At 43.8% G+C, this 24,079-nt stretch overlaps 1 protein-coding gene across 1 annotated transcript in view; it reads left to right on the top strand.

Moving 5' to 3' along the window:
• TMEM163 (transmembrane protein 163) overlaps window positions 1-24,079 on the top strand; it is a 256,499-nt gene that overhangs the window by 221,584 nt on the left and 10,836 nt on the right. Inside the window, exon 6 of the mRNA XM_036857046.1 lies at window positions 22,540-22,651. Coding sequence (XP_036712941.1) covers window positions 22,540-22,651 — 112 coding nt within the window. The remainder of the gene's footprint in view (window positions 1-22,539; window positions 22,652-24,079) is intronic.

Genomic DNA, 24,079 nt, shown 5'->3' with positions numbered 1-24,079 from the left:
ACTTATTTAATCTCTTGGTATGAGAATGAGAGAATTTATCTCTCTAACTTAGCACTTTTTTCTCTCTGTGAGGTTTTGAGAGCATTGTCATCTTTGGAAGGAAGAAAACAATATTTTTTTTTCAAAAGGTGTTTGTTTAACATTTTAAGGTAGTTATTTTTTTCATTCACTTCCCTAAGTATAACATGGACAACAGTCCTCATAACATTTCTGTTCTTCTGTTTGTTGTTTAGCTAATGGAGAGAACCATACTGAATGCCTTTTTATTTCTCAAGCGTTGACTGAAGTACACCTGTGTATCTGGTGCACACAGTACATCCTAGTACAGCAGAGCGTTTCGGACTAAGTTGCTTCAGTGATGAGAGCTCCTCCTGTAAATTACTTATGCTCCATCCCCCATCACAGGAGCGGTGCTAGTACTTTGGAATAGGCTGCCTGTGACTAGAATGTGAGTATTTGGTGACAAAGCCATACGTGTTACTGGATTGTTAGGGAAACAGTTGATACTGGGAAATAGTTGCGGGCACACTGGGTAAAAATTCTTATTTCTCAAGTAATCCTATGAAAGTGGGCTCTCTTATCATCCGAGCCCCAATGGACTCAATATAGGATCTTTACCCTAAAGAACTTTCCGAACAGAGGTAGAACACGAGAACTAGGCTGAATGTGGGCACTCATGAAGGTCAGCTGCTTTAGGAGGGACCCTGGACTTTCTCCCTTATTTTCTGTGTGGTGGCTTGTCAAAGAGGGAGGGTATATGCGGAGAGGGTTGTAAGAGGAAACAGCTGAGTTAAAGCTCTCACTGTTGAGAGCTGTGGTTGTCCACGATTCCCCCCTTCTGCTAGTGAGAAACAGCATTGGTGAAAGTTAGTGTTGCACAAGGTCTGCCTGCTGTCCTCCTATTGTAACTAACCCCCTCCTCATCCCCACCCGAATCCCATCTAGAATTGCCCCAATGCCACCCAGCCCCAATATAGGTGCCCGTCCTCTGAGCTCCCATGGCACTTCCTGCTGACTGCTGGTCACACTGCAGTGTAATTTCCTGTCTACTCGCCTCCCTGAGTAGACTGTAGACTGTTTCAGGACTTAGCCTTGCTGTTCTCCCAGCACCTAATAGGGTTTGGCATGTAGCAGAAACTCAATAAATGTGTTGCATGCATGAGGCCATTGGCCCTACCAGGTGACAGGCTAGAACCGCTCTTAGGAAAAGATTGTAACCAAGAGGAGCTCATCTTTCAAGGAACTCCAAACAGAGATTGCCTGGAACCTTGCCATGGACATTTTTCACCCCTGTGGGAGAAACATCGCTTGCAAGGAGGGCTTATTCCAAATGCACCCCACCCCCCTTCCCATTTATAGCCTAGAGTCCTCTCTTTGTGCTGTGGTGCTAGTGATCTATGTGAATAGGTGATGCACAGGTGAGGCAGCCCATATATATGGCTCCTTTGACCATCACCCTAAATTTTTGTGATACATATTTATATCCATAGGAAATCCAATATTGTATGTGTTATTACATAGATGGATATTTTATATATCACACTGCAACTTTTAAAATCAACATGTTGTTTAAATCTAGACTATTTATGATGTTAATTGCCCATCATATAAATTCATGTACCTTTAACCCCTCTCCCGTTGATGGACATTGGGTTGTTTCCAGCTTTTTCACTATATCAAAACTGTTAGAATGAACCTTGTTGTACTATCATGGTAATATGTAGTGTGGGCAGATGGTGTTTCCTGAGGGTAACGTCTTGGAGAGGAATTTTTGGATAGTAGAGGGTGCACGTGTTTTAATAAATACTGCCAATTTGCCCTTCACTGTGGCTGTACCAGTTTACGTTCTCAGAATGTCACCACATTTGATATCTTCAAACTTATCACAGTTTTTCGGTCTAATGGGTGAGAAACGGTATTTCATTTTAGTTTGCTTTCCCTTGATTTTTGGTGAAGTTGATGATGCTTAAAAAATTGTTTATTTTGTTGTTTGTGTTTCCTCTTTTATAAGCTGCTACTTTGCCCATTTCTCTGTTGTTGTCTTTTTCTTATTGGTTCTTAGGAGTTTTTTATATGTTCTGAGTATCAGTCTTGTCGTATACAAGTTGCAAATAATTTTAGAAGTAACCCCTTGCCCCCGCCTTCCATTTTGGTGTAATGAAATTTATCAATCCTTTCCTTTAAGGGGTTGTGGTGGTTGTGTTTCACTGGAGAAGGTAAGGGGTTAAGAGTGCTTTTACTCCTGTGAATTAGATAATAATAGTGCATGAATGTGAATAAATGAATGCATGAATGAATAAATAAACAAATCCATCCATCCATCCATTGGTTTATGCATAATCCTCCAGTAACACAAACTGAGAGTCTGCATTAGGTTTTTTTTTTAGGATAAATGGTTATTTCTCATTCCTACTATTTCCTTTCATATGAAAGAATCATCTATTAAAATAATCTTGGCCTGTGTCTGCCCTTTCATTCACTCTTCCCCAGGGAAGAAGTTGCTTTCTTATCTGATTGGTGTATTGGGGAGAAGGGCCTCTCTCTATCTCTCTTTGAGATCTGTCTGTCTGCAGAGAGCACAAGTTCTCTTAACCTTTGCTCATTTGATACAAAGGCTCTTCCTCCCCTGGGAAGACCTGTGCTTTTCCTGTCGGTCTATTTATGGAGATCAGATTTTGGAAACCAGTTTTGCAGTACATCTAAGCCATGTTCTTCAACATCAACTTTAATGGTAATAAAACTTACATTTTGCTTAAAAAAAAAAAAAAGAATACCTTACCACCCTGATGCCATAAAGATATATGCCTTTATCTTCTTATTTTCTTTTCATGCATGTAAGAAATTAGACTTTAAAATTAGACCTTTAGTTCGTCTAGAATTTATTTGTGTGTTTGGTATAAGGTAGACATCCAATTTTGTTGATTTCCCCCCCCCCAGGTGATTATACTACTTTCCCATTACCATTTCAAAGGCTACAACCATCATATGCCAAATTCCCATGGGTACGTGGCTGCCTTTGTACTTGAGGTTCTGTTTCGTGGATCTTTTGGTTCATTCCGTTCTAGTGTCATACTTTTAGAATTTCTCTAATTACAGTAAGTCTTAACATTTGGTCACCCTCTTTTCTAGGGTTTTCAAAGTGTTTTTTGACTAATGTTGCATTTCTAGTACTTCATATGAATTTCAAAGTCAGTTTGACAAGTGTTAATGAAAAATCCTCTTGAAGTATTGTGTGAGTTGCTTTCAGTTCATTAATTTTGAGAGAACTGGCTTTTTTAAGCTATTTAATCCTCCCCTCCATTTCATCTTTCTCCATTCGGGTTTTCCTTTATGTCCTGTAGTGAAGTTTTATAATCTTCTCCATACGGACCTTAGACATTTTTGTTAGGGCTATTCCCATATAGTTTCTGAGGTCTGTTGCTTTATATATATTTCATTTTATAAATTATTACTGCATAAAAGAGGTAATGACATTTGGGTATTGATTTTGTTAGTCTGTAACCTTGCCGATGTGTAAAAATTAGTTTTGTTTTTCAGTTGATTATTTTGGATATATTATATAATGACAGTTTCTCCCTTGCAATTGTAACAGGATATATTATATAATGACAGTTTCTCCCTTCCCACTGTAACATTTTTCTTTTTTTCTTGTCTTGTTTCTTAGCTAAGATCTTTAGTACAATATTGAATGGTTTGCTGCTGATTTTGGAGTGATGGCTCCATTTCTTTTTTGCTAGGAGGATTTTTTTTTTTAATCACAAATATGTGTGGAATTTTGAGTAATTTTTATGTGTACTCTGAGATATTTCTTTTCTTTATCATGTTCATATTTTAATTAATCAATAGTCTAATATTAAGTCATCCTTGCATTTTCAAATAAACCCTGCTTGGCCAGATAGTATTATTATTTTAATCCATTGCTGGTTTACACTTAGTATTTCATTTAGGATTTTTGCATCTATGCTCATAAGTGACATTTGTCTAAAGCCCCTGTCCTTGTGTATCGCATGTAATGGGTTATGTAAGCTTTTCGTCTTTTTCTGTGCTTTGGAGTACTGGTTATAATGTAGGAATTACTTGTTCATTTAAGTTTTAATAGAACTCAAACTTGGGGCTGCTGCCCTTTGGAGAGACAGTGAAGGATGTTGTCTGTTAAAATGGTGAACTCTGTGGCCAGACTGCCTGCGTGAGTTAGCTGTGGCACTGGGACCAGTTACTTCACCTCTTTGGTTCCAGTTTTCTCATGTGTAAAATAAACATAACATTAGTGCCTTGCTCATAGAGTTGTAACGCTTAACTCAGTTAATGCACATGAAAAGCATTTTAAAAAGTGTCCAACACTTAGTCCTACAGTAGGTGTTTGCTGCTTCTATTATTATGATCATCATTATTATTATTGAGGCTTTTTTCTCACCATCTCAAATATTTTATAGTTTATGTTTTCGGAACATTTTTTAAAATTTGTTTTTCTAGAAAGTTGCCCATTTTATTTAGGCTTTCAAATTTATTGCATTAAAGCTGCTCATATTACTCTCATATGATTTAAAAATCTCTAATTCATCAGTACTTATGTGCCCTCTTTTATTGCTAGTGTTTATTGATGCTCTTTTTGTCTCTGAAGGTAGCTTGCCAAAAGTTCTATTTATCTTTTTTAAAAACCTGCTTCTGATTCTGTAGATCAAGTTGATTTTCCTTCTAGTTCATTAAGCTCTCATCTTTATTTTGTTCACACTCAGTTTTAGGGGGCGGGTAAGTGAGGTTCATGTTTGTTTAGTTTTCCTTTTTAGTTTTTGCTTTTGGTATATCATTTTTCTTTTTCTGTTTTGTTCTCAAACTATGAGAGAGACAAAATATTCATTTATGTGAGGACCTAGCAAAGTCAGTTTGCTCGGAAGGGTGCTGTGTGTGGCACTTTTCCACATTGTCTCTTTTAGGTGTAAAGAAGCTTTCAGATTCTGGCATAAACCACGCTCTCCTGTGTAAACTGTGCCAGTAACAACCTCTGCTATAGCCCCGGTATTTATAAGTGTGAGGAACAATTCAGGTTCTTTAGTGGTTGCCCACCAATGAGTGCTCTTAGGGTGACCATCTGATGGACCTGGTCCGGAGCGTGAGTGTGTTACCTAGTGTGATGGTCAATTTCATGTGTCAACTGGTGAGGCTGTAGTCCCCAGTCGTTCAGTCAAACACTCATGTAGGTGTTGCTGTGAAGGAATTTTGTGGATGCTTTTAACACCTATTATCAGTTGACTTTAAGGAGATTCTCCTTGATAATCTGGGTGGGTTTGATCCAGTCAGTTGAAAGGCATTAAGAGCAATTCTGATGGGACTTCTTCCCTGGCGGTCCAGTGGTTAAGACTTCGCCTTCCAATGCAGGGGGTGTGGGTTCGATCCTTGGTCAGGGAGCTAAGATCCCACATGCCTTGTGGCCAAAAAACCAAAACATAAAACAGAAGCAATATTGTAACAAATTCAATAAAGACTTCAAAAATAGTCCACCTCAAAAAAAATCATTAAAAAAAAAAGAGCAAAGCTGAGGCTTCCCTGAGGAAGAAGAAATTCTGCCTTAGAGTCCCAGCCTCCCCTTCTGCTTGGCCCTGTGGATCTGGGACTTGCCTAGCCAGCCCTGTAATCACATAAGCCAATTCCTTGCAATACATCTCTTTCTTTTTTTAAATCCCAAACTCCTATTTATCCCTCCTCCCTCCCCCATCCTTTCCCCTTTGGTAACCAAAAGTTTGTTTTCTGTCTGTTTGTAAGTAAATTCATTTGTATTATTTTTTAGATTCCACATATAATTGATAATATATAATATTTGTCTTTCTCTGTCTGACTTACTTCACTTAGTATGGTAATCTGTAGGTCCATCCACTCTGCTGCAAATGGCATTATTTCATTCCTTTTTATTGCTGAGTAATATTCCATTTTGTGTGTGTGTGTGTGTGTGTGTGTGTGTGTGTGTATATATATATGCACACACATACGTATACATGCTACATCTTCCTTATCCATTCATCTGTCGATGGATACTTTGGTTGCTTCCATGTCTTGACTATTGTAAATAGTGCTGCTGTAAACATTGGGGTGCATGTGTCTTTTCAAATTAGAGTTTTTGTCTTTTCTGGATATATCCCAGGAGTGGGATTGCTAGATCATATGGCAATTCTATTTTTAGTTTTTTGAGTAACCTCCATACTGTTTTTCCACAGTGGCTGCACCAATTTACCAACAGTGTAGGAAGGTTCCCTTTTCTCCACTGCCTCCCCAGCATTTATTATTTGTAGACTTTGATGATGGCCATTCTGACCGGTGTGAAGTGATACCTCATTGTAGCTTTGGCAATACATCTCTTAATATCTATCTCCTATTAGTTCTCTTTCTCTGTCTAATACACTCAGAAATTACTGTTCTGAAATATTTTCTTTACATTGAGTTTTAATTTTTATCCAAGCTGTATGTGTTTATAACCTAAATGGTTAATTATTCTATAGGACTCATAAAAAATAGCCCCCTTCCCAGAGGCAACCATTTATAACTCCTTTCAACTTCCACATTTCTAACGTGCATATGTTGCTCCTTCTTGCTTTCTCAGTTATAGTCATGATTTCTTTACTTCCCACGCTGGTTGTCCCTTTAACCATCGCCATTGCCCAATAACTACCCAGTATATTTACATTGTTATTTTTGTTGGATCGATATTCAACATTGTTATTATTATGATGGTAAACGTTATTAGTAGCTGAGCCCCGTAGTCTTGAGTGATTTGTTTTTCCCTTTAGTGCATTACATTTTGTGTTCCCTGATACTAATAAATGAAGATGTAATATAAATTACACACACAAACACACATACACACACATGCACACTCTGGGTCTGCTCCACAGTTGCCATCTTGGGATCCATTTATTGTAATCCTGGAGATTCATTTTACTTTTCTCTTGGGTTGTTTCTTATTGAATCCCATGTTGTCATCTTTCATGGTTTACTCCATTGTTTTGGAGGAGCACATCCTGCAGTAGCTTCCTAAGAACAGATACAGGGAAGGAAATTTTTAATTTTTTTTTTAGACTTTGAATATCTGAAAATGTTGGTATTCTGTCCTCACAGTTTATTTGGTAGTTATCCTGTGTTTACTCTTAGAATTTTGAAGGCACGAATCCACTGTCTTTTAATTTCTAAGTGTTGCTTTTGAGAAGTTAAATGCTATTCTAATAACAAATTATCCAACCCCCCTTTTTTCCCACAGCACTGTTTTTCCTCTCTGTAAGCTTGTAAGATCTTCTGTTTGTCCTCAGTGTTCTGAAAGTTTACAGTTAGTATTAGCCTTGGTGAGGATTTTTTTTTCATGTATTGTGCTAGGCACTCAGACCCTTTAATTCTGTAACTCATCCTTCAGTCCTGGGAGATTTTTAAAAATTATTTTATTATTAATGATTTTTTTTTTTTGCTATTGTTTTCTCTGTTCTGTATTTTTAGGCTTCCTATTACTTCAAATGTTGGACTTGTTTTCTAATTTTCTCTTCTTTGTCTCGTATTTTTTATTTTTTGTGTGTTTTTGTTCTACTTCCTGAGAGATTCCCTCAACCTTATCTTCTGATGCTTTTGTTAAGCTGTTAATTTCTGTTATTATACTTTTAAGTTCTAAGAACTTTTAAATTTATATGTTCTTTTCAGAGCATCCTTTTCTTGTATGACAGGTGCAGTGTCTCCTATCTCTGATGACAGTAACGATAATTTTTAACAGCTTTCTTCTGTTCACAAATGGCTTCCCCAAATTCTAGTGATTATTGGCTGTCTGATTATACTTAAGAAGAGTATACTTATGATTGTGTGTGGGTGAGTCTTGTCATATGTGGTTTTAATTCAAGGACGGGTTTATAACCTGGTATTTGAGTCCACAGATGGAATTTAGAGGATCCATGAACTTTAATTAGAAAGAAGTTGTGTTTTTATTTTCATTTAACCGCTATCTGAAGTTTAGCATTTTCTTCCATCATAAAATTAGGCAACAAGCCACAGTTGTAATATTAGTGTAGTTGTGACTTTGTCACCAATAAAAATCAGATTTGTTTTTTATCTAAGATTGGTTTTGGCAGATATTTCAAAATATCTTTTGTGCTTATCACAACTTAAAATTACTGTACTTATTAGATCTGCTATTAGATTTTGCTATTTAATACATTAATTTAGAAGCACTTTTATTATTAAAGCACAGTGTTTTTTTAATATCTTATTAAGTGTCTGCTAATATAATTGGTTTCCTTTATAAGTCTATTATATATTTTATGCCCTTAAAGCCATTTTCTCTGTCCTCCTGGGCTAGTCAGCTTCCAAGGGCAGTAGGTAAACTCCCTCAACTCCATCTTTTCAATGCGGTAATCCCACCCTCAGCTGACCCTGGTGTGCCCAGTGCAGAGACCCTTTATTTTGCTCTCTGCAGTGAATATGCTTTCTCTCCTGCTGGGGCACAGTGCCAACACCCTCTGGGCAGTGGGGGAGGGGGTTGGGTCCTCTTAAGGACATTGTCAATGAATCCTCATTCATCCGTCTTCTAGGAGTGCCTAGTGACTTTGATTCCCAAGCCTTTGGGAGTTCAGGCATCTTGCTTCTTGACCGCCCCCTCTGCCCTAGATTCTACCACTCCCTGTACCGTTAAGGCAGCTACCACCCTTCTGTCTGCTTTCCCAGCTCACACACTTTTGTGGTTGTTGTCCTTCTCTTGTTTTCTTTGTCCTTGTGGGTTCATGCCTTTAAAAAAAAAAATACCTGTGCTGCCATTTAGTGGCCTTACAAAAGCTGACTATGTGTGTTCATTTCACCATCTTTAATTAGAATCCCTTCTGATTTTTAAGGCATTTTCAAATATATGAAGCAGTGTTCATGGCATTTGTGAATTATTTGTTCTTTTGCTTTTATTTAGTCAAACTTGAAATTCAAGGCCGTCAGGTTACATTAGAGGCGTGAAGGGCATTTCTTCAGGTATGAAGGGCAGTAGATTTTCGGTGGATGGGGGTTTGAATACCTTCAATGTCACCGACTAGCTGTGTGACCGGATCATAGGGGCATTACTTTAACCTTTCAGTTTGGGGTCATAGTTTCTACCTAGCAGGTATCTTCTGATGGCTGAGTTTAAAATAAAATGAAATTGTTTATTAAGCCTTTGGAAAAGAGCGTCATCTCTAATGGGCATTAATAATAGCATCTGCTTGTATTACGTGTTATTTAAGGAACTCTCTAGTGTGATACTGGAGTGTTGGTGTGACATTCATTGGCATGATATTCATATCAACAAAGGGAGGAAGAGCAACCAGCCAGAAGGCTCTACTTCCTGTACAGCACAGAGCTTTTCAAGGATGGCACGGCTTCTGTGTCGTGGGGGTTTAGCTGGGGGGACATTATGCTTGGTCCTGGTTTTAGGGAACCCCGGAGGTGTTACTTTCTTTAAATACCCGGTGGTCACATGGCAGGAAGGTGTGTGAGCCGAGCAGGATGGCTCCTCTTAGGTCCCGTGGCCGCGTCCAGAGATTAGAGTGCTAGCGCCCCAATGAGCCTTGCGCTCCTGTCTTGTATGAGAACAGAGCAATCAGGCGGAGGCTTCGCTTAGAAGCCAGGCTGTGTCCGGGAGTGGCAGCCAAGCACTTCAAAGTCCCTTCTTGTCACCGAGGCCGTCGTAGTGCCTCAGCTGATGCTGCCTGCCCCTCCTCTCCTGCATCCCGTGACCCTTCCTGCCTCAGCGTCCTGGCGCCTGTGGAGCCGGGCATCTGCTTCCTCCACAAGACTTTGCAGGGACTCCAGGGTCAGATTGGCCAGTGCGGCCAAGAATCGCTAGGGACTGGGGCTCCCAGTCTGCCTGTAAGTCCCGCCACTGACCCCGATGTCCACCAGCTGCAGAACCTCCTGGCTACTAAACCTGATTATCTAAACACCAACTCTTGACCCTCCCAGCATCAGAATGGTTCGATGCTAATTTAAAAATTGTGAAGTCACTTAATGTGACTCCATGGCAATTTGTCTGTATAATTTAATAACCAGGGGAAATTGCGGGCTCCTGCTCGGTGTCATTTCCTCCACGTCTGCCAGCTTTTCTCATCTGCGGGCGTGGGGCGGGGAAGGGGGTGATGAAAAGATCTGAGGCTGAGAGTGACTTTTCATTTCACGTGGGGTCATAAATCGATCCACATTTCTTATTCAGCCAGCATTCGCATTTCCCTGGGTAATTCTATAACATGTAGTGTCAGAATGGTTTGGAATTTGTCCTCATTAGGAAAGCAAAGGACACCTTTTTAGAATTTTTTTTGCAGACATAGCAAGCGAGCGAGCCTCCACATTCCCCCACAAGCTGTCACACAGCTTATGAAAAGGGAGAGTGTTGGTCTCTGGGGGAATGGTCAGGTTGCATGTTCAGATGTGACCTCTGGCTGCTGTTAGTGGCCACAGCTCCCTGGGACCTGGAATTGCCACCAATAGTGTCACCTATGATAAGGAATAAGCTTAGTAAAGGAGGTGACAAGTGGCACTGCAGAAAAGTCAGTGCTACCAAAGATTTTTCTGTGAGCAGCACCGTGAGTCAGGATGCTTTGAGATGAAGCTGTATGGGAAATGGGGGTGTTGGCAGGGAGCACCGAGAAACTCAGTGTTGCAATGTTAGAAACTGCTGCTGGCAGCTGGCCAGCCAGAAACAGGGATCATCCGTTTTATGTGATCCGTCAGAAGATGAGTTGGATTTACAGGTGTTAACTCACACCCCCCACTTCTATTTTGATGTACAGGGTATTGGTGGGAGAGATGGTAGGGGTGCCTTAGTCCGTTCTGGCTGCTGTAACAAAATATCATAGACTCGGTGACTTTACCAGCAAACATTTGTTTCTCACAATTCTGGAGGCTGGAGAGTCTGAGAACAAGGTGTTAGCAGATTTGGTGTCTGGCGAGAGCTCTCTTCCTGGCTCACAGAGGGCCACCCTTCTTGCAGTGTCCTCATGTGGCAAAGAAAGAGAGAGAGCCTTTCTCTTGTGTCTGTCCTTACAAGGGCACTAATTCCATCATGAAGGCCCCACCCTCATGACCTAATTACCTCCCAAAGGCCCCACCTCTAAACACCATCACACTGGGGATTAGTGCTTCAAATAGGACATTTTGGGGAACACAAACATGCAAGGAGAGTGGGTGAGGTTCTATTTTAGCCCAGCCACTTGTGAAGGGGTTGGAAAGTTGCATTGGGACATCCTGGCAGCCATGATCTTGGTCAGTAGTGGGACTGACCTTTTTGGAGGCTGCTCTCAGATGCTGATGGAAGAGGTGCCTCTAGCAGTTCTCCACCTGAGCTCATGCCACCCTGATATTTTGACCCGAAGGTTCAGTTCTCATGGTGGCAGGTGGTCTCCTATGTGAGGGGAGAGGGTCAGACCCCATCAGCCTCCTTCCTATGTCTTTGCTTGTTCCTTGCGTCAACAATCGTCTATCTTCATTGGGAACCTAAAGAAAAAAACCTGGTGTCAACAGGGGGCATATAGATTGAATTATTATAAAAACCTTTCATGTGAAAATGATCACCAGAATAAGACTCAACAATGCAGAACGCACTGTTGATACCTACAACAACAGGGACGCGTCTCAAAAACATTTTGACAAAAGAAGCAGAGAAAACAACTCATACTATAGATTCCATTTATATAGAATGCAAGAATAGACTAAATCTCTGATGGTTGAAGTCAGAAAGTGGTTGCAGGGGGTGGAGAAAGGGACATGAAGGAACTTTCTAGGGTACTGGAAATGTCCTCTGTTTTGTTTGGGGGGGTGTTTAAATGGGTGTTACCATTGACAGAATTCATCAAATTGAATGTCTAAACTTGCACATTTTATCATGTTAATTACACCTCAATAAAAAGTATATAACAATTAAGTCAAAATCGAATCCCTAGGTGCCTTTTGGAGACAGGGAGTCAATTGTGATAAACTGTAGCCCTGTGATGGCTGAACTCGAGGTATGGTCTCCTTGGCTACTTTTTGACCATTTGCCAGGTCATAATCTCTATTTGCTCCTTGTCTAGACCACTTGCTAGCCACTTACTACTATATTCCAGTTCAGTTCAGTTCACCCTGTTTATAAATCAGCACTGTCCAACAAAACTTTCTGTGGTGCTGGAAGTGTTCTAAATCTGCACTCTCCAGTATGACAGCCAATAGCCATGTATAGCTTTTGAGCACTTGAAATGTAGCTAGTCAAATGAGTTTTCAGTTTTATTACAGTAAGTCCCCTACATATGAACGAGTTCCATTCCAAGAGGGTGTTCGCAAGTCCACTTTGTTCGTTAAGTCCAACAAAGTTATCCTAGGTACCCAACTAACACAATTGTCTATATAGTAGTGTACTGAAAAGGTTTATAATACTTTTCACACAAATAATACATAAAAAACAAACACAAAAAATAAAGCATTTTAATCTTACAGTACAGTACCTTGAAAAGTACAGCAGTACAGTACAGCAGCTGGCATACAGGGGCTGGCACTGAGTGAACAGGCAAGAAGAGTTACTCACTGGAGGAGGGAGGACAGTGGGAGATGGTAGAGCTGAAGGATCATCAGCAACAGGAGACGGAGGGCAAGCTGCAGTTTCACTCACGCCTGATGTTGATGGCACGGGTTCTGGTTCCTTGCTGGATTCAGTTCTATCTACCCTCTTGAAAAAACGATCCAGTGATGTCTGGGCAGTAGCTCTTTTTTTCTCATCATAGATGACACAGTAACACTGGATTGCATTCTGAACGGCTGCTGCAACCTTCGTGTACCGTTCTACGTTCGGGTCCTGTGCTTCAGAAACTAACGGTGCCTCCTCAAAGAAAATCCCCTGGCCATTTCCTGCGTCATGTATCTCTTCGGTTCTTCAGTTATTTCTTTTTCTTCTTGTCTCTCTTCATCCTTTCTCTGGGCCTCCAGGGCCATCAGGTCTTCATTAGTAAGCTCCAGGTTTGCATCTTTGAAAGTTTGTGACTTGAAGGTTCGTATGTAGGGGACTTACTGTAATTTTAAATGTAAAGAGCCAATATGTGTTTGAATGTGAAAAGCGCTATTAAAAAAAAAAATCAGACTACAGGGGAAGGATTTTTAGTCAGGGACCGTCTCAGTGAGAAGGTGATATTTGAGCAGTGATACGACAGAGGTAAGGGAGTGAGTAGAAACAGCATGTGCAAAGGCCCTGAGGCAGGAGCATGCTCAACGTGTTTGAGGAGCAGGGAGAAGGCTGGGGCCGAGAGAGGGAAGGGGAGAGTGGTAAGGTGAGGGCAGAAGGGTCGGCTTCATCCAGTGAGTTTAGTTGGGTTTGGCTTCACTGAGAGGAGCTGGAAAAGATCGTCATCTTATGACCTTATGTGACCATCAGGTCACAGTTACCCTCATCTGCCAGGTCACCAGACTGTGTGTGGGGCAGTGCAGGGGCCCTACATCCTCCTGGGAAAAAGCTGAGCGAGGCCCAGATCTGGCTGACCGAGGTCTCCTGAGCTAGTGTACAAGAACCAATGTCCCATGTCAGCACAAGGATCCTCCCTGGATCTGGTTTTATCAGCTCTGCCCTGATTGCCTTTGAATCCTAAAATTAGCCCTGTGGCTTTCACCACATTCCAGCCGGGGCTTAGAGAATTAGAAGGGGTTGGTGGTGCCAGGCTGCTCAGGAGGAGGTGGAGAACGGGTGGGAGCCTCTGCTGTCTTTGGGGAGCCACCTGCTCTTCCTGAGCCTCAGTTTCCCCACCTGCAGCATGGGTTACATGATCTCTGGGCTCTTTTATAGTTCCAATACTCTATGATTTTAATTAAGATCACTTCATGTTTATACAGAAGGTATGCTCTCTCTTGTCTGGTGCTGGGCCAGATTTGGGGGGCTGGTGGGGGTGATGCTGGGGGCCTGGGGAGGGGGGCGTGTCTCCACGACCTGATCTCTTAGGTGAGACAGGACTAGTCTTGGCACAGACCAGAGAATTTGGGGTGGAGAGCTTTTTTTTTTTTTTTTTTTTAAATATTTTCTGTACCTCTTAGGGTTGTGATTTTTTTTAAAAAATATTTATTTATTTATAGCTGTGTTGGGTCTTTGTTTCTGTGCGAGGGCTTTCTCTAGTTGTGGCAAGCGGGGACCACTCCTCATCGCGGTGCGCAGGCCTCTCACTATCGCGGCCTCTCTTGTTGCGGAGCACAGGCTCCAGACGCGCAGGCTCAGTAATTGTGGCTCACGGGCCCAGTTGCTCCGCGGCATGTGGGATCTTACCAGACCAGGGCTCGAACCCGTGTCCTGTGCATTGGCAGGCAGACTCTCAACCACTGCGCCACCAGGGAAGCCCCAGGGTGGAGAGCTTTTTATACCCCAGGGGTCTATCAGGTTCCTGGAATTTCTCTCGAAGTGATTTATTCCACTGAGTAAAGGTGTTGCTTCTCACATTTTGGGATCAACAAAGTTAAAACATTACAGAGTTAAGGCATTACTGGCTCTTGGAAAAGACATGCCACTTACATGGACTGACCTTTGGCCTTCATCCTATGCTGTCTGGAAGGTAGAGGCCGTGTTGAGAGCAGGCTGAGGGGGCTTCTCCTCAGCTGTCCTAAAGTTTGGGCTGGGGGGTCACGGGCTATTGCCCAGAAGGACAGGAGGCGCTCAGCAGCCCTGGAGATGGGAATGGGGAGGGCGGTCACAGTCGAGCCCTCGTGGCCCACAGCCCTGGCTGCAGGGAGCAGAGGGGTGTGTTCAGACCCAGCTCGTGTGTGGCATCTTGGAGCGTGAGTGTGGCTGTGAGGATCTGTCAACCCAGGATCCTCCTGGCGTGGCAGAATATCGGCCTTGCTGCACTGATGTCCTGCTTCCGTCCAGAAGTCCAGGGACACGGGGGGTGCTCAAGAACTGTCTCTGGGGTGGTGTTTCTTCCCACTCCAGGGTACATTCCAGCATCCCATTTGATCATGAGAAAACCAGCCAGCTTAACCCTCTCCCCTCCCCTTCCCCACCACCCTAGGAATGCATTTACCCAGTTAGATTTTTAACCTTAAGCTCCCTACTTCCACAGAGGGTCAAGGTGACGGACAGCTATGTGGATAAACATTTCTGCAGCATCCATTAAAACCGCCTGTGAAAGACTTTGCTGATTATGATTTTGGTGTCTCTCTGTGCCGTGTAGCATTCCGTATCACAGATGTTTTTTATTGCATTGGGCATAGTGGATGAGAAAGGACCTCTCCTCTCAGTGAGCTCACAGGAGAGGGAGACAGTGAAGGAAGGGTGGGTGTCAGAACCAGGAGAAAGAACATGGTTCAGGGGGGCATGGAGTGGAAGCGTTGTCAAGAAATGCTTAATAGAAGAGGAAAACACTTGAGATGAGTCTATTAAAGGAAGTGTTCATCCACCCAGACAGTGGAAATGCAGCAGTAGAGGGAATTCATGAGACTCGAAGGCAGCCCCCCTGGGTCCATGTTCCACCACTGACCTGTCAAGCCTCTGATCTAATACTTATAATGACCATGCTGTGATCTCTGTCCTCTGCCTCACAGTATGACAATGGACATTAAGTCCCTTGGAATAACGTGCATAAGCTGAGTTAGGTAAATATTAGGGGTCATCACCTTGGGATTCCCTGAGATAAATTGATTTTTTAAGAAAAGTTAGCTTTGGGGCTTCCCTGGCGGTCCAGTGGTTTAAGACTTCGCCTTCCAGTGAAGGGGGTGCAGGTTCGATCCCTGGTCGGGGAGCTAAGATCCCACGTGCCTTGCGGCCAAAAAACAAAAAACGTAAAACAGAAGCAATATTGTAACAAATTCAATAAAGACTTTAAAAAATTAAAAAATAAATTAAAAAATTAGCTTTATTGAGATGTTAATGTACATGCAGTAAAATTCCACCCGTACAATTTGATGGGTTTTGATAGATGTTTATACAGAACTACCACCACATTGAAGATAGAGAATATTTCTGTCTCTCCAAAAAAGTTCCATCATGCACTTTTGCAGTCATCAATGACCTCTTCTCCCTAACGGCTAATCTGCTTTCTGTCAGCATGGTTTTCCTTTCTAGAATGTAATAGAAATGAAATCACGAACTGTTGAGTCTCTTGTGTCTGCTTTCTTTCACTCAGCACGATGATTTTCAAGTGCAGCCATGTTCTTGCTGAATGCAGCACTAGTTCACTCTTTTTCATTGCTGAGTAGTATTCCATCACATGGCTGTTTCACAGTACATTTATCCACCACTTGTTGGACATTTAGGCTGTTTCCAGTTTTTTGATGCTATGAAAATGGTAGGTAAGAACAGTGGTGTGCAGGGTTTTGTGTGGACTAATGCTTTTGTTTCTCTTGGATAAATACCAAGAAGTAGAATTTCTGGGTCCTATGGTGAGTCCATATTTAGCTTTCTAAAGACTGGCTGGTCTCTTTTACAAAGTGGCTGTACCATTTTATATTCATTCCCGCAGTACAGGAGAATTCCAGTTGTTCCAAATCCTTACCGTAATCTGTATTCTCTCTTTAGTTTTACTGATTTTAATGGGTATGTAGCAATATCTCATAGTGGTTTTGGTTTACATTTCCCTGTTGACTAATGATGTTGTCTATCTTTTCATGTGCTTATTTGCTAGTCATGTATCTTCTTTGGTGAAGTGTTTGTTCAAATCTTTTGCTCATTAAAGAAAAAATTGAGTCATCTTTTTTCTTCTTACTGAGTTGTAGAAATTCTTAATATATTTTAGATAGAAATCCTTTAACAAATGCGTTTGCAAATTTTTTTTCCCTGGTCTGTGACTTTCCTTCATTACTTTGATGGTGTCTTTCAAGGAGTGAAAGTTTTTAATACTTTTGGTTTGAGAAAAAATGGTATCTTGGTGTCGTTTTTTTTTTTTTTCTTTAATAAATTTATTTTTGACTGTGTTGGGTCTTTGTTGCTGCGCATGGGCTTTCTCTAGTTGCAGTGAGCGGGGGCTACTCTTCATTGCAGTGCGCGGGCTTCTCACGGCTGTGGCTTCTCTTGTTGCAGAGCACGGGCTCTAGGCGCACGGGCTTCAGTAGTTGTGGCATGCGGGCTTAGTAGTTGTGGCTTGCGGGCTTAGTAGTTGTGGCTTGCGGGCTCTAGAATGCAGGCTCAGTAGTTGTGGCACACGGGCTTAGTTGCTCCGCATGTGGGATCTTCCCGGACCAGGGCTCGAACCCGTGTCCCCTACATTGGCAGGCGGATTCTTAACCACTGCACCACCAGGGAAGTCCCTCTTGGTGTAGTTTTGGTTTTTGTTTCTTTTATGAATGTGCTTAAGCATCTTTCATATGTTTAAAATTTGTTTTATTTTTGCCCATGTCCCTTGCCCATTTTCTATTAGTTTTTAAATTTTTTTCTTTTGGATTTCTAAGAGCTCTCTGTATTAAGGAGACTAACCCTTTGTGATAACATTTTTCCTAGTTTGTATTTGTATATAACCTATCCTCTGCATATGTTTTAGTTTTCCATGTAGTCAAATATATCAGTCTTTTATGGCTTTGTGATGGTTATAAAGACCTTCACCACTACAAGGTCATAAAGAAGCTTGACAGAATGGACGTGATTTACGTAAGCATTACCTTTAATATGCAGTTATCCTGGGCTCCTGAGTGAGTGGCTAGTTGTCTTAACCTTTTTGCCCTGATCTTCTATCCATTCAATAAAGATCCAGCTGTGAGAAATCACAGCAGCCCAGCACAGGTAACAGTGGAAACAGAATACCTAAGGAGGAAATGCCTGTCCTTCTGTTTTTACAGGGTTCACATTCAGCAATGTTAGAGCTGTTTAGGAGGCCATGGTTGAGACATCCTGGTACAGATTACAGCTGGGAACAAATCTAGGTCCTGCCATTAGCTGAGTGACCCTGGGCAAGTCATTTAACCTCTGTGCATCTGTTTCTCCACCTTTCAGATGCCTGCTTGACTGGGCTGTGAGGATTATGTGGGACATGACAGGTGTGGCTGCACTTTGAGAGAAGCTACCAGTGGTGCATACCTACTCGGGTTGCAATTTCTCATCCTCAGCCAGGTCTGCTCTGCCTTCCTGACTCTCGGGAAGGAATCCTCTCAGAAACTCCTTGTATTACACTCAGGACTGTCTTAGCTCAGGATGCCATAACAAAATACCATAGACTGGGTGGCTTTTATTTGTCATATTTCTGGAGACCGCAACTCCAAGATCAAGGTGCCAGCAGAGTCAGTGTCTGGTGAGGGATCTGTCCTTGGGTCAGACAGCTGCCTTCTCACCGTGACCTCACCTGACCTTTCCTCAATGTGTGTAGGTGGAGAGAGAGAGAGAGAGAGAGAGAGAGAAATCTATTCCTCTCGCTATAAGGGCACAAATACCACCATGAGGGCCCCCTCCCTCATCTCCATCTCCAAATACCATCACAGTGAGGCTTAGGAATTCAACATAATGCATTTGGGGAGGACACAAACAGTCCATAGCAAGGACTGATGTCTTGAGCAGGCTGATGACTACTTCTCTGTGACATTATGCTCATGCTAACAGTAGATGTGGTGGCTGTGTGGAGAGAGGAGAGCCAGGTGCACTCTGGGTGGGAAAATCACAGCGAGTTCTAGGAAGTTGAAAGCTGTTTTTGGGCAAGGGCATTGGCGGGTCTGTGCCAGCCCAGGTCCTCCGTGGGTCCTGCTTCAGGGTTTATTTTTTCTGAAGCAGATCAGCACAGCAGTGGTGAGCAAAGCCTGGGTGAGGCTTCAAGGTGGCCACAGTCTCTGTTTTCCCAGACTTGGGGAAGGCAAATGTTCCTTCAGAGCTGATCCTGGGAGCAGACTGTGGTTGCTAGGAATAATCCACAGATAGGAAAAACCTGAGTTTTGCACGTTGGCTTCTGCATATTTAAATATATCATTAACTCTGTGCCAGGAACCGTTGGAGCACTTTGGAACATCCTTATGGAGTAGTATGTGAGGCTCAAGCGCGTAGCGGAACCTCTCTAAGTGGTCAGGACAGGGCTTTGTTGCAGCGATGGGGCCGTGCAGGATGACGGGAGCTGCTGCTCCGGAATCTGGGCCTGAAGTCAGCAGGGCTCCCTGGCAGGAGGGACGCACAGCAGGACAACTTGGGACCCTGAAGGTGGCCTGAAGCCACATCTGACCCTCCCGGTCTCAGCCTCGGTGACACGGGTGACCTGCAGAGGAAGCCTGTGTCATGAAGCTGCACACATGGCTGGCTCAGGGCTCAGAGAAGCTGGAGGAGGGGATCCAGTGGGAGCTGGCAGAGCTGAGGGCCTGGCTTCTACCCCACCCCCAGGCTGACCCAGTGGATCAACAATACGTGCACGGCAGCACCTGGTGCCCTGTACCTGCCTTCAGGACGAGGGGCCGCCACTTCACCTCCACCTTCTGAATCTCACACAGATGTCTCTGGTGGCCGAGTGTGACTTGGAAACACCTAGCAAGGGAATTCCAGGAAACATAGTTCCTGCTGACCCCTGTGGATACACTACACAGCCACCAGGGGTGGCAGGTCTCTTCTTTTTTTGCATTTTACAGATGCGTAAACGGAGGAGGAGCGGGGGGGGGGAGGTTCTGTGACTTGCCCAGAGTCACACAGTTACTAAGCGAGGCTTCTGCTCCGGTGCCTTTAATTATCATACAATGCTTCTATTATACTTTATCACATCACAAACCCCATCTCCTGTTCCTCCAGGATTCCAGGCCATGGGTTTCAAACACCCCTTCGCCCTTGATAAGCCACTGTGGACCCCAATCGTAGTTTCTCTTACGTTTCTTTACATTGCGCCATGTGTGCTTCTTTCTAGGTAATAAATTCCCCGTGTTTCTTTTATAGCGATGCTTACCATGCTTTGGGGCTCACCATTAGCACCTAGCGCGGCTGTTTGGTGGAATAAGTGAGTGTGTGGGTAATGCGTTTGGGGCCTTTAATAACAGTCGCTACATTTTATTGCACATCAGCTGCCTGCCGGGGGCTGTGGGTATCACACTGCTCTTTATGGAAGAGAGAATTGAGACTTGAGAGCTTGGGTTTGTTTCCCCAGTAAGCAATGAAGTCTAGATTTGAGCAAAGATCTGCTGGCGTATCACTGCCCTTTGTCAGCCAAGCCCCCGTTCAGCAGTTTGCTCCCCGGGTTAGCAGACCCAGGGGAGGACCAGCAAAGCCATGCTGGCTCTTCTCAAGGTGCATCTGGGGGTGGGAGCGGAACCTCAACCCCCAGCTCCCTGGGACCTGGATGGGGTGAACACAGCCTTTCTCTGTCTCCGAACATGTAGGGGTGAGGGCTTTGCCAACAGATCGGGTGAAGTCAGAAAGGCTTTAGGCATGGGGTGAGCAAAGTGAGAATTCACCTTCTCAATCTGGGGCCTCACAGTACTTAATGGACTGCCTCAGTCTCCCAACTTAGGTTTTTTAAAAAAATAATTAATTAATTAATTAATTAATTTGGTTGCACCGGTTCTTAGTTGCTGCAGGCGGGCTCCTAAGTTGCGGCATGCGAACTCTTAGTTGTGGCATGTATGTGGGATCTAGTTCCCTGACCAGGGATCGAACCCAGGCCCCCTGCATTGGGAGCGCGGAGTCTTAGCCACTGCGCCACCAGGGAAGTGCCACCAACTTAGGCTTTTTGAATCTTATCTGCATCTGGGTCTATGTTGGTACGTGATTCCTTAATCATGTTTTTTTCTTATGGGCACCCTCTCCCATAATTAGACTTAGTTTCTGCACGAAGAGAGCTTGGATTTGGGGGTCCTACCCCACCGCACACCCCCGTGGCCCCTGGTGCATTAACCTTATGCACAGCCTGGACTGGGGATCCGTCCAGAGGCCAGGTTTGGCATAGTCCTTACTGGTCATTTGAGGAAGTGAAACTTCAGTGAGGTGATTATTTTTAAAAACTTCAAAATTTGAAATAATTTCAGATTTATATATCAGTTACAAAGACATTACAGAGGGGTCCCATATCCCCTTCCTCCAGCCTCTCCTAAGGTTAACGTCTCACGTAGATAACCAGGGTGCCATTACCCAAACTAGGGGATGACAACACTATTAACACAACTCCAGCCTCTGCGCTGATTTCTCCGGCTTTCCCATGTAATGACCTTTTCTGTTTCTGTGGCATTTCGTCCTCACATTTCCTTAGCCTCCAATCTGTGACAGTTTCTCGGTGGTTCCTTGTCTTTCACGACCTTGAAATTTCATGACCTTGACATGTATGAAAAGTAGTGCTCAGGTGTTTTGTAGACTGTCCTCAACATGGGTTTGTTTGATGGTTTTTCACGATTCAAATGAGGTTATGGATTTGGGGGTAGGACACCCAGAGGCCTTCTTCTTCTTCACGCCCCATCCTATCCGGAGGCACATGATAGCAGCGTCACTTATGCGTGGTCATGCTCGTCTTGATCACTTACTGGGTTTCCCCCCTGTAAAGTCACTATTTTCCTCTTTTCCGTATTCTGTTTGTTAGCTACGAGTCATGAGTCCAGTCGACGCTCAGTGGAGGAGGGAATTAAGCTGTGCCTTTTTGGGGAGGGAGTAGCACAGGATTTGTGGACATCTGTTAAAACCAACCACCATTGATCAGCGTTGTGGAGGAGGTGCTTTTTGTTTTTGTTTTTTTGCTGCACCGTGCGCCATGTGGGATCTTAGTTCCCTTGGGGGAAATGCTTTGATGCTTTGCAGATACCCTGTTTCCAGCAAGGTGAGTTTTCAGATCACTTTGCTGAGTTTTGAACCCAGGGAAACAGGCTGTCTTCCCAGCTTTCTGTTATTTGACTAATAAACAGCTTAAGGAATCCTATTTCATTGAGTATATGTGATGCTTTATGAGATTTCTGCTGGCAGTGGCATTTTAATATTGGGGAATCTGGAGGCTGTGTTTCATGGGAGTGATGCCTGGAGCCCGAAGCTGAGAGGCCCTGTGGGCCCTGCTGTCAGGAGATAGAGACAGGGCTACTCGCTTTTGCATATGTGACTCATGCATTTGCTTGCAAAGGTAAGCTAACAACTTATAGGAAGTGCTAAGATAACATCAATTTATCTTAGATACCGTTTCCCACCTTGAAGGCTATATTTGAACTTCCAGTTGCTTGTGTGAAGTTAAGGAAAAAATATGGTTATAAGTAGCTCCAGCCATAATGGACCCCATGGCAAGTTCAGCTGGCTCTGTTCTTAGGCCAGTGGTCTACTTACATGTTCCAGATTTTGCAGTCAGTTGCTTTTTGACTTATCCATGGAAAACTCTACATAGAAATCACTATTTTTAGCATTTGACCAACTCCGTTATTGATCATTGATTGCCAACCATTTTGGCAGAATAGCGGGAAGGGGAATCTCCTACAGGGAAAGAAGTATGTAATCGGTTTCTAAGGAAATATAAGTCTGGATTATTCGTTTTTGATCATCGTTTTCGATTCCCAGTGACACAGGTAACTGAGGTATAAAAACAAGCAATATACCCCACCTGGTGGCAGCATACTCCACTGATGATTTGTTCTGGGAACAAAGGCCAGTGGTTTGCAATCTGCTCTAGCCTGAGCTGAACTGTTGAAATCTGGAACTTTCTCTTCTAGGATGATTTCCTGTTCAGCGTCTCCATTTTAAGTGGGATCCTTTGCAGCGTCCTGGCTGTGCTGAAGTTTATGCTGGGGAAAGTTCTGACCAGCAGAGCCCTCATAACCGATGGTGAGTAAGGCCAGGGTGTCTAGGGGCTGAGCTCACAGTGAGGGAAGATGCTGCTTGGGTCACTTTTAGCTGCTCGTCTTGCAGAAGAGCTCAACAATTTGGAATCTGTTCCTCACTGTCCTCCCCTCCCCCCCAGGCTGTTTAATGATTCTCAGGGTTTCCTATCAGGGCAGATGTCTCGTGCCCTAGGAATTGAATACACTCTTCCTGAAGCACCTCCACCGGGACCTCCTGCCAGGGCTCCCCAGGCTCTCAATCATGGAGCACAAAGGGCTTCCCAGAGCCTTGCATTTGAGGTGCGTTGCTCCACATAAAAAGTAAATGTCTTCCCTGGATTCTATGCAGGTTTCCTTGGTGAACGCTCCACGCGCATTTCCCCCTCCAGCTAGTGGAACGCTTACCTGGGAGTTGAAGTTGCAGTGACCAGGGCTTCGCCAGGGCAATGAGCCGTGTGTTCTCTGCTCAAGACCCAAACCAGGCAGAAGTGTCCCTCTGTGTCCTGCGTGGCCTTTGGGCTGACAGAGGAGGATGTGTGACAGTAGGAAAAGCACGTTTCCGTTTTTGCCAACTAGTGCTGGCATGTAAACTAGAAACGTGATGGACACCATTGCCTGTCTGTCTTCTTTTTCTTTATCCTGGAGCGTGTGAAGTTTCTGGGGGTCGGGAGTAGAGATGGGAGCCCCTGTGCCCTGGGGTGGGAGGTCCAAGGGTAAAAGCTGGTGGGTTGGTGGGTGTGCCTGCACAAAGTAGAGCAGAGGTCGTTAGGTCTTTCTTTCTTCCTTTCTTTCTCTCCCTCTCTCTTTCTTTTTTTTTTTAAATTTATTTATTTATTTATTTATTTTTGGCTGTGTTGGGTCTTCGTTTCTGTGCGAGGGCTTTCTCTAGTTGCAGTGAGCGGGGGCCACTCTTCATCGCGGTGCGCGGGCCTCTCACTGTCGCGGCCTCTCTTGTTGCGGAGCGCAGACTCAGTAGTTGTGGCTCATGGGCCTAGTTGCTCCGCGGCATGTGGTATCTTCCCAGACCAGGGCTCGAACCCGTGTCCCCTGCATTGGCAGGCAGATTCTCAACCACTGCGCCACCAGGGAGGTCCCTCTCTCTCTTTCTCTCTCTTTCTCTCTCTCTCCCTCCCTCCCTCTCTTTCTTTCTTTTTTCTTTTTCTCCCGGCTGTGCTGCACAGCCTGTGAGATCTTAGTTCCCCAGCTAGGGATTGAACCCGGGCCCCGGCAGTGAAAGTGCTGCGTCCTAACCACTGGACCGCCAGGGAGTTCCCATGATTTCTTTTTTAAGGAGAGAACCGCTCCCCGCTCCTCAGATTCTCGGAGTTCTCTCCTGTGTGCAATACGTGGGTGCGGTCACGTGTGGGTAGCTGTTATGCGTTGAGCACGGGGCGGATGGCGGTAAGAGGGCCCTTCTCTCCCAAGTGACGAG

This window comes from Balaenoptera musculus, chromosome 7 (assembly GCF_009873245.2).
Source record: "Balaenoptera musculus isolate JJ_BM4_2016_0621 chromosome 7, mBalMus1.pri.v3, whole genome shotgun sequence".
Classification (NCBI taxonomy): Eukaryota; Metazoa; Chordata; class Mammalia; order Artiodactyla; family Balaenopteridae; genus Balaenoptera; species Balaenoptera musculus.
The sequence above is the reverse complement of the archived record's forward strand: the minus strand, read 5'-3'. Positions and strand labels throughout refer to the sequence as shown.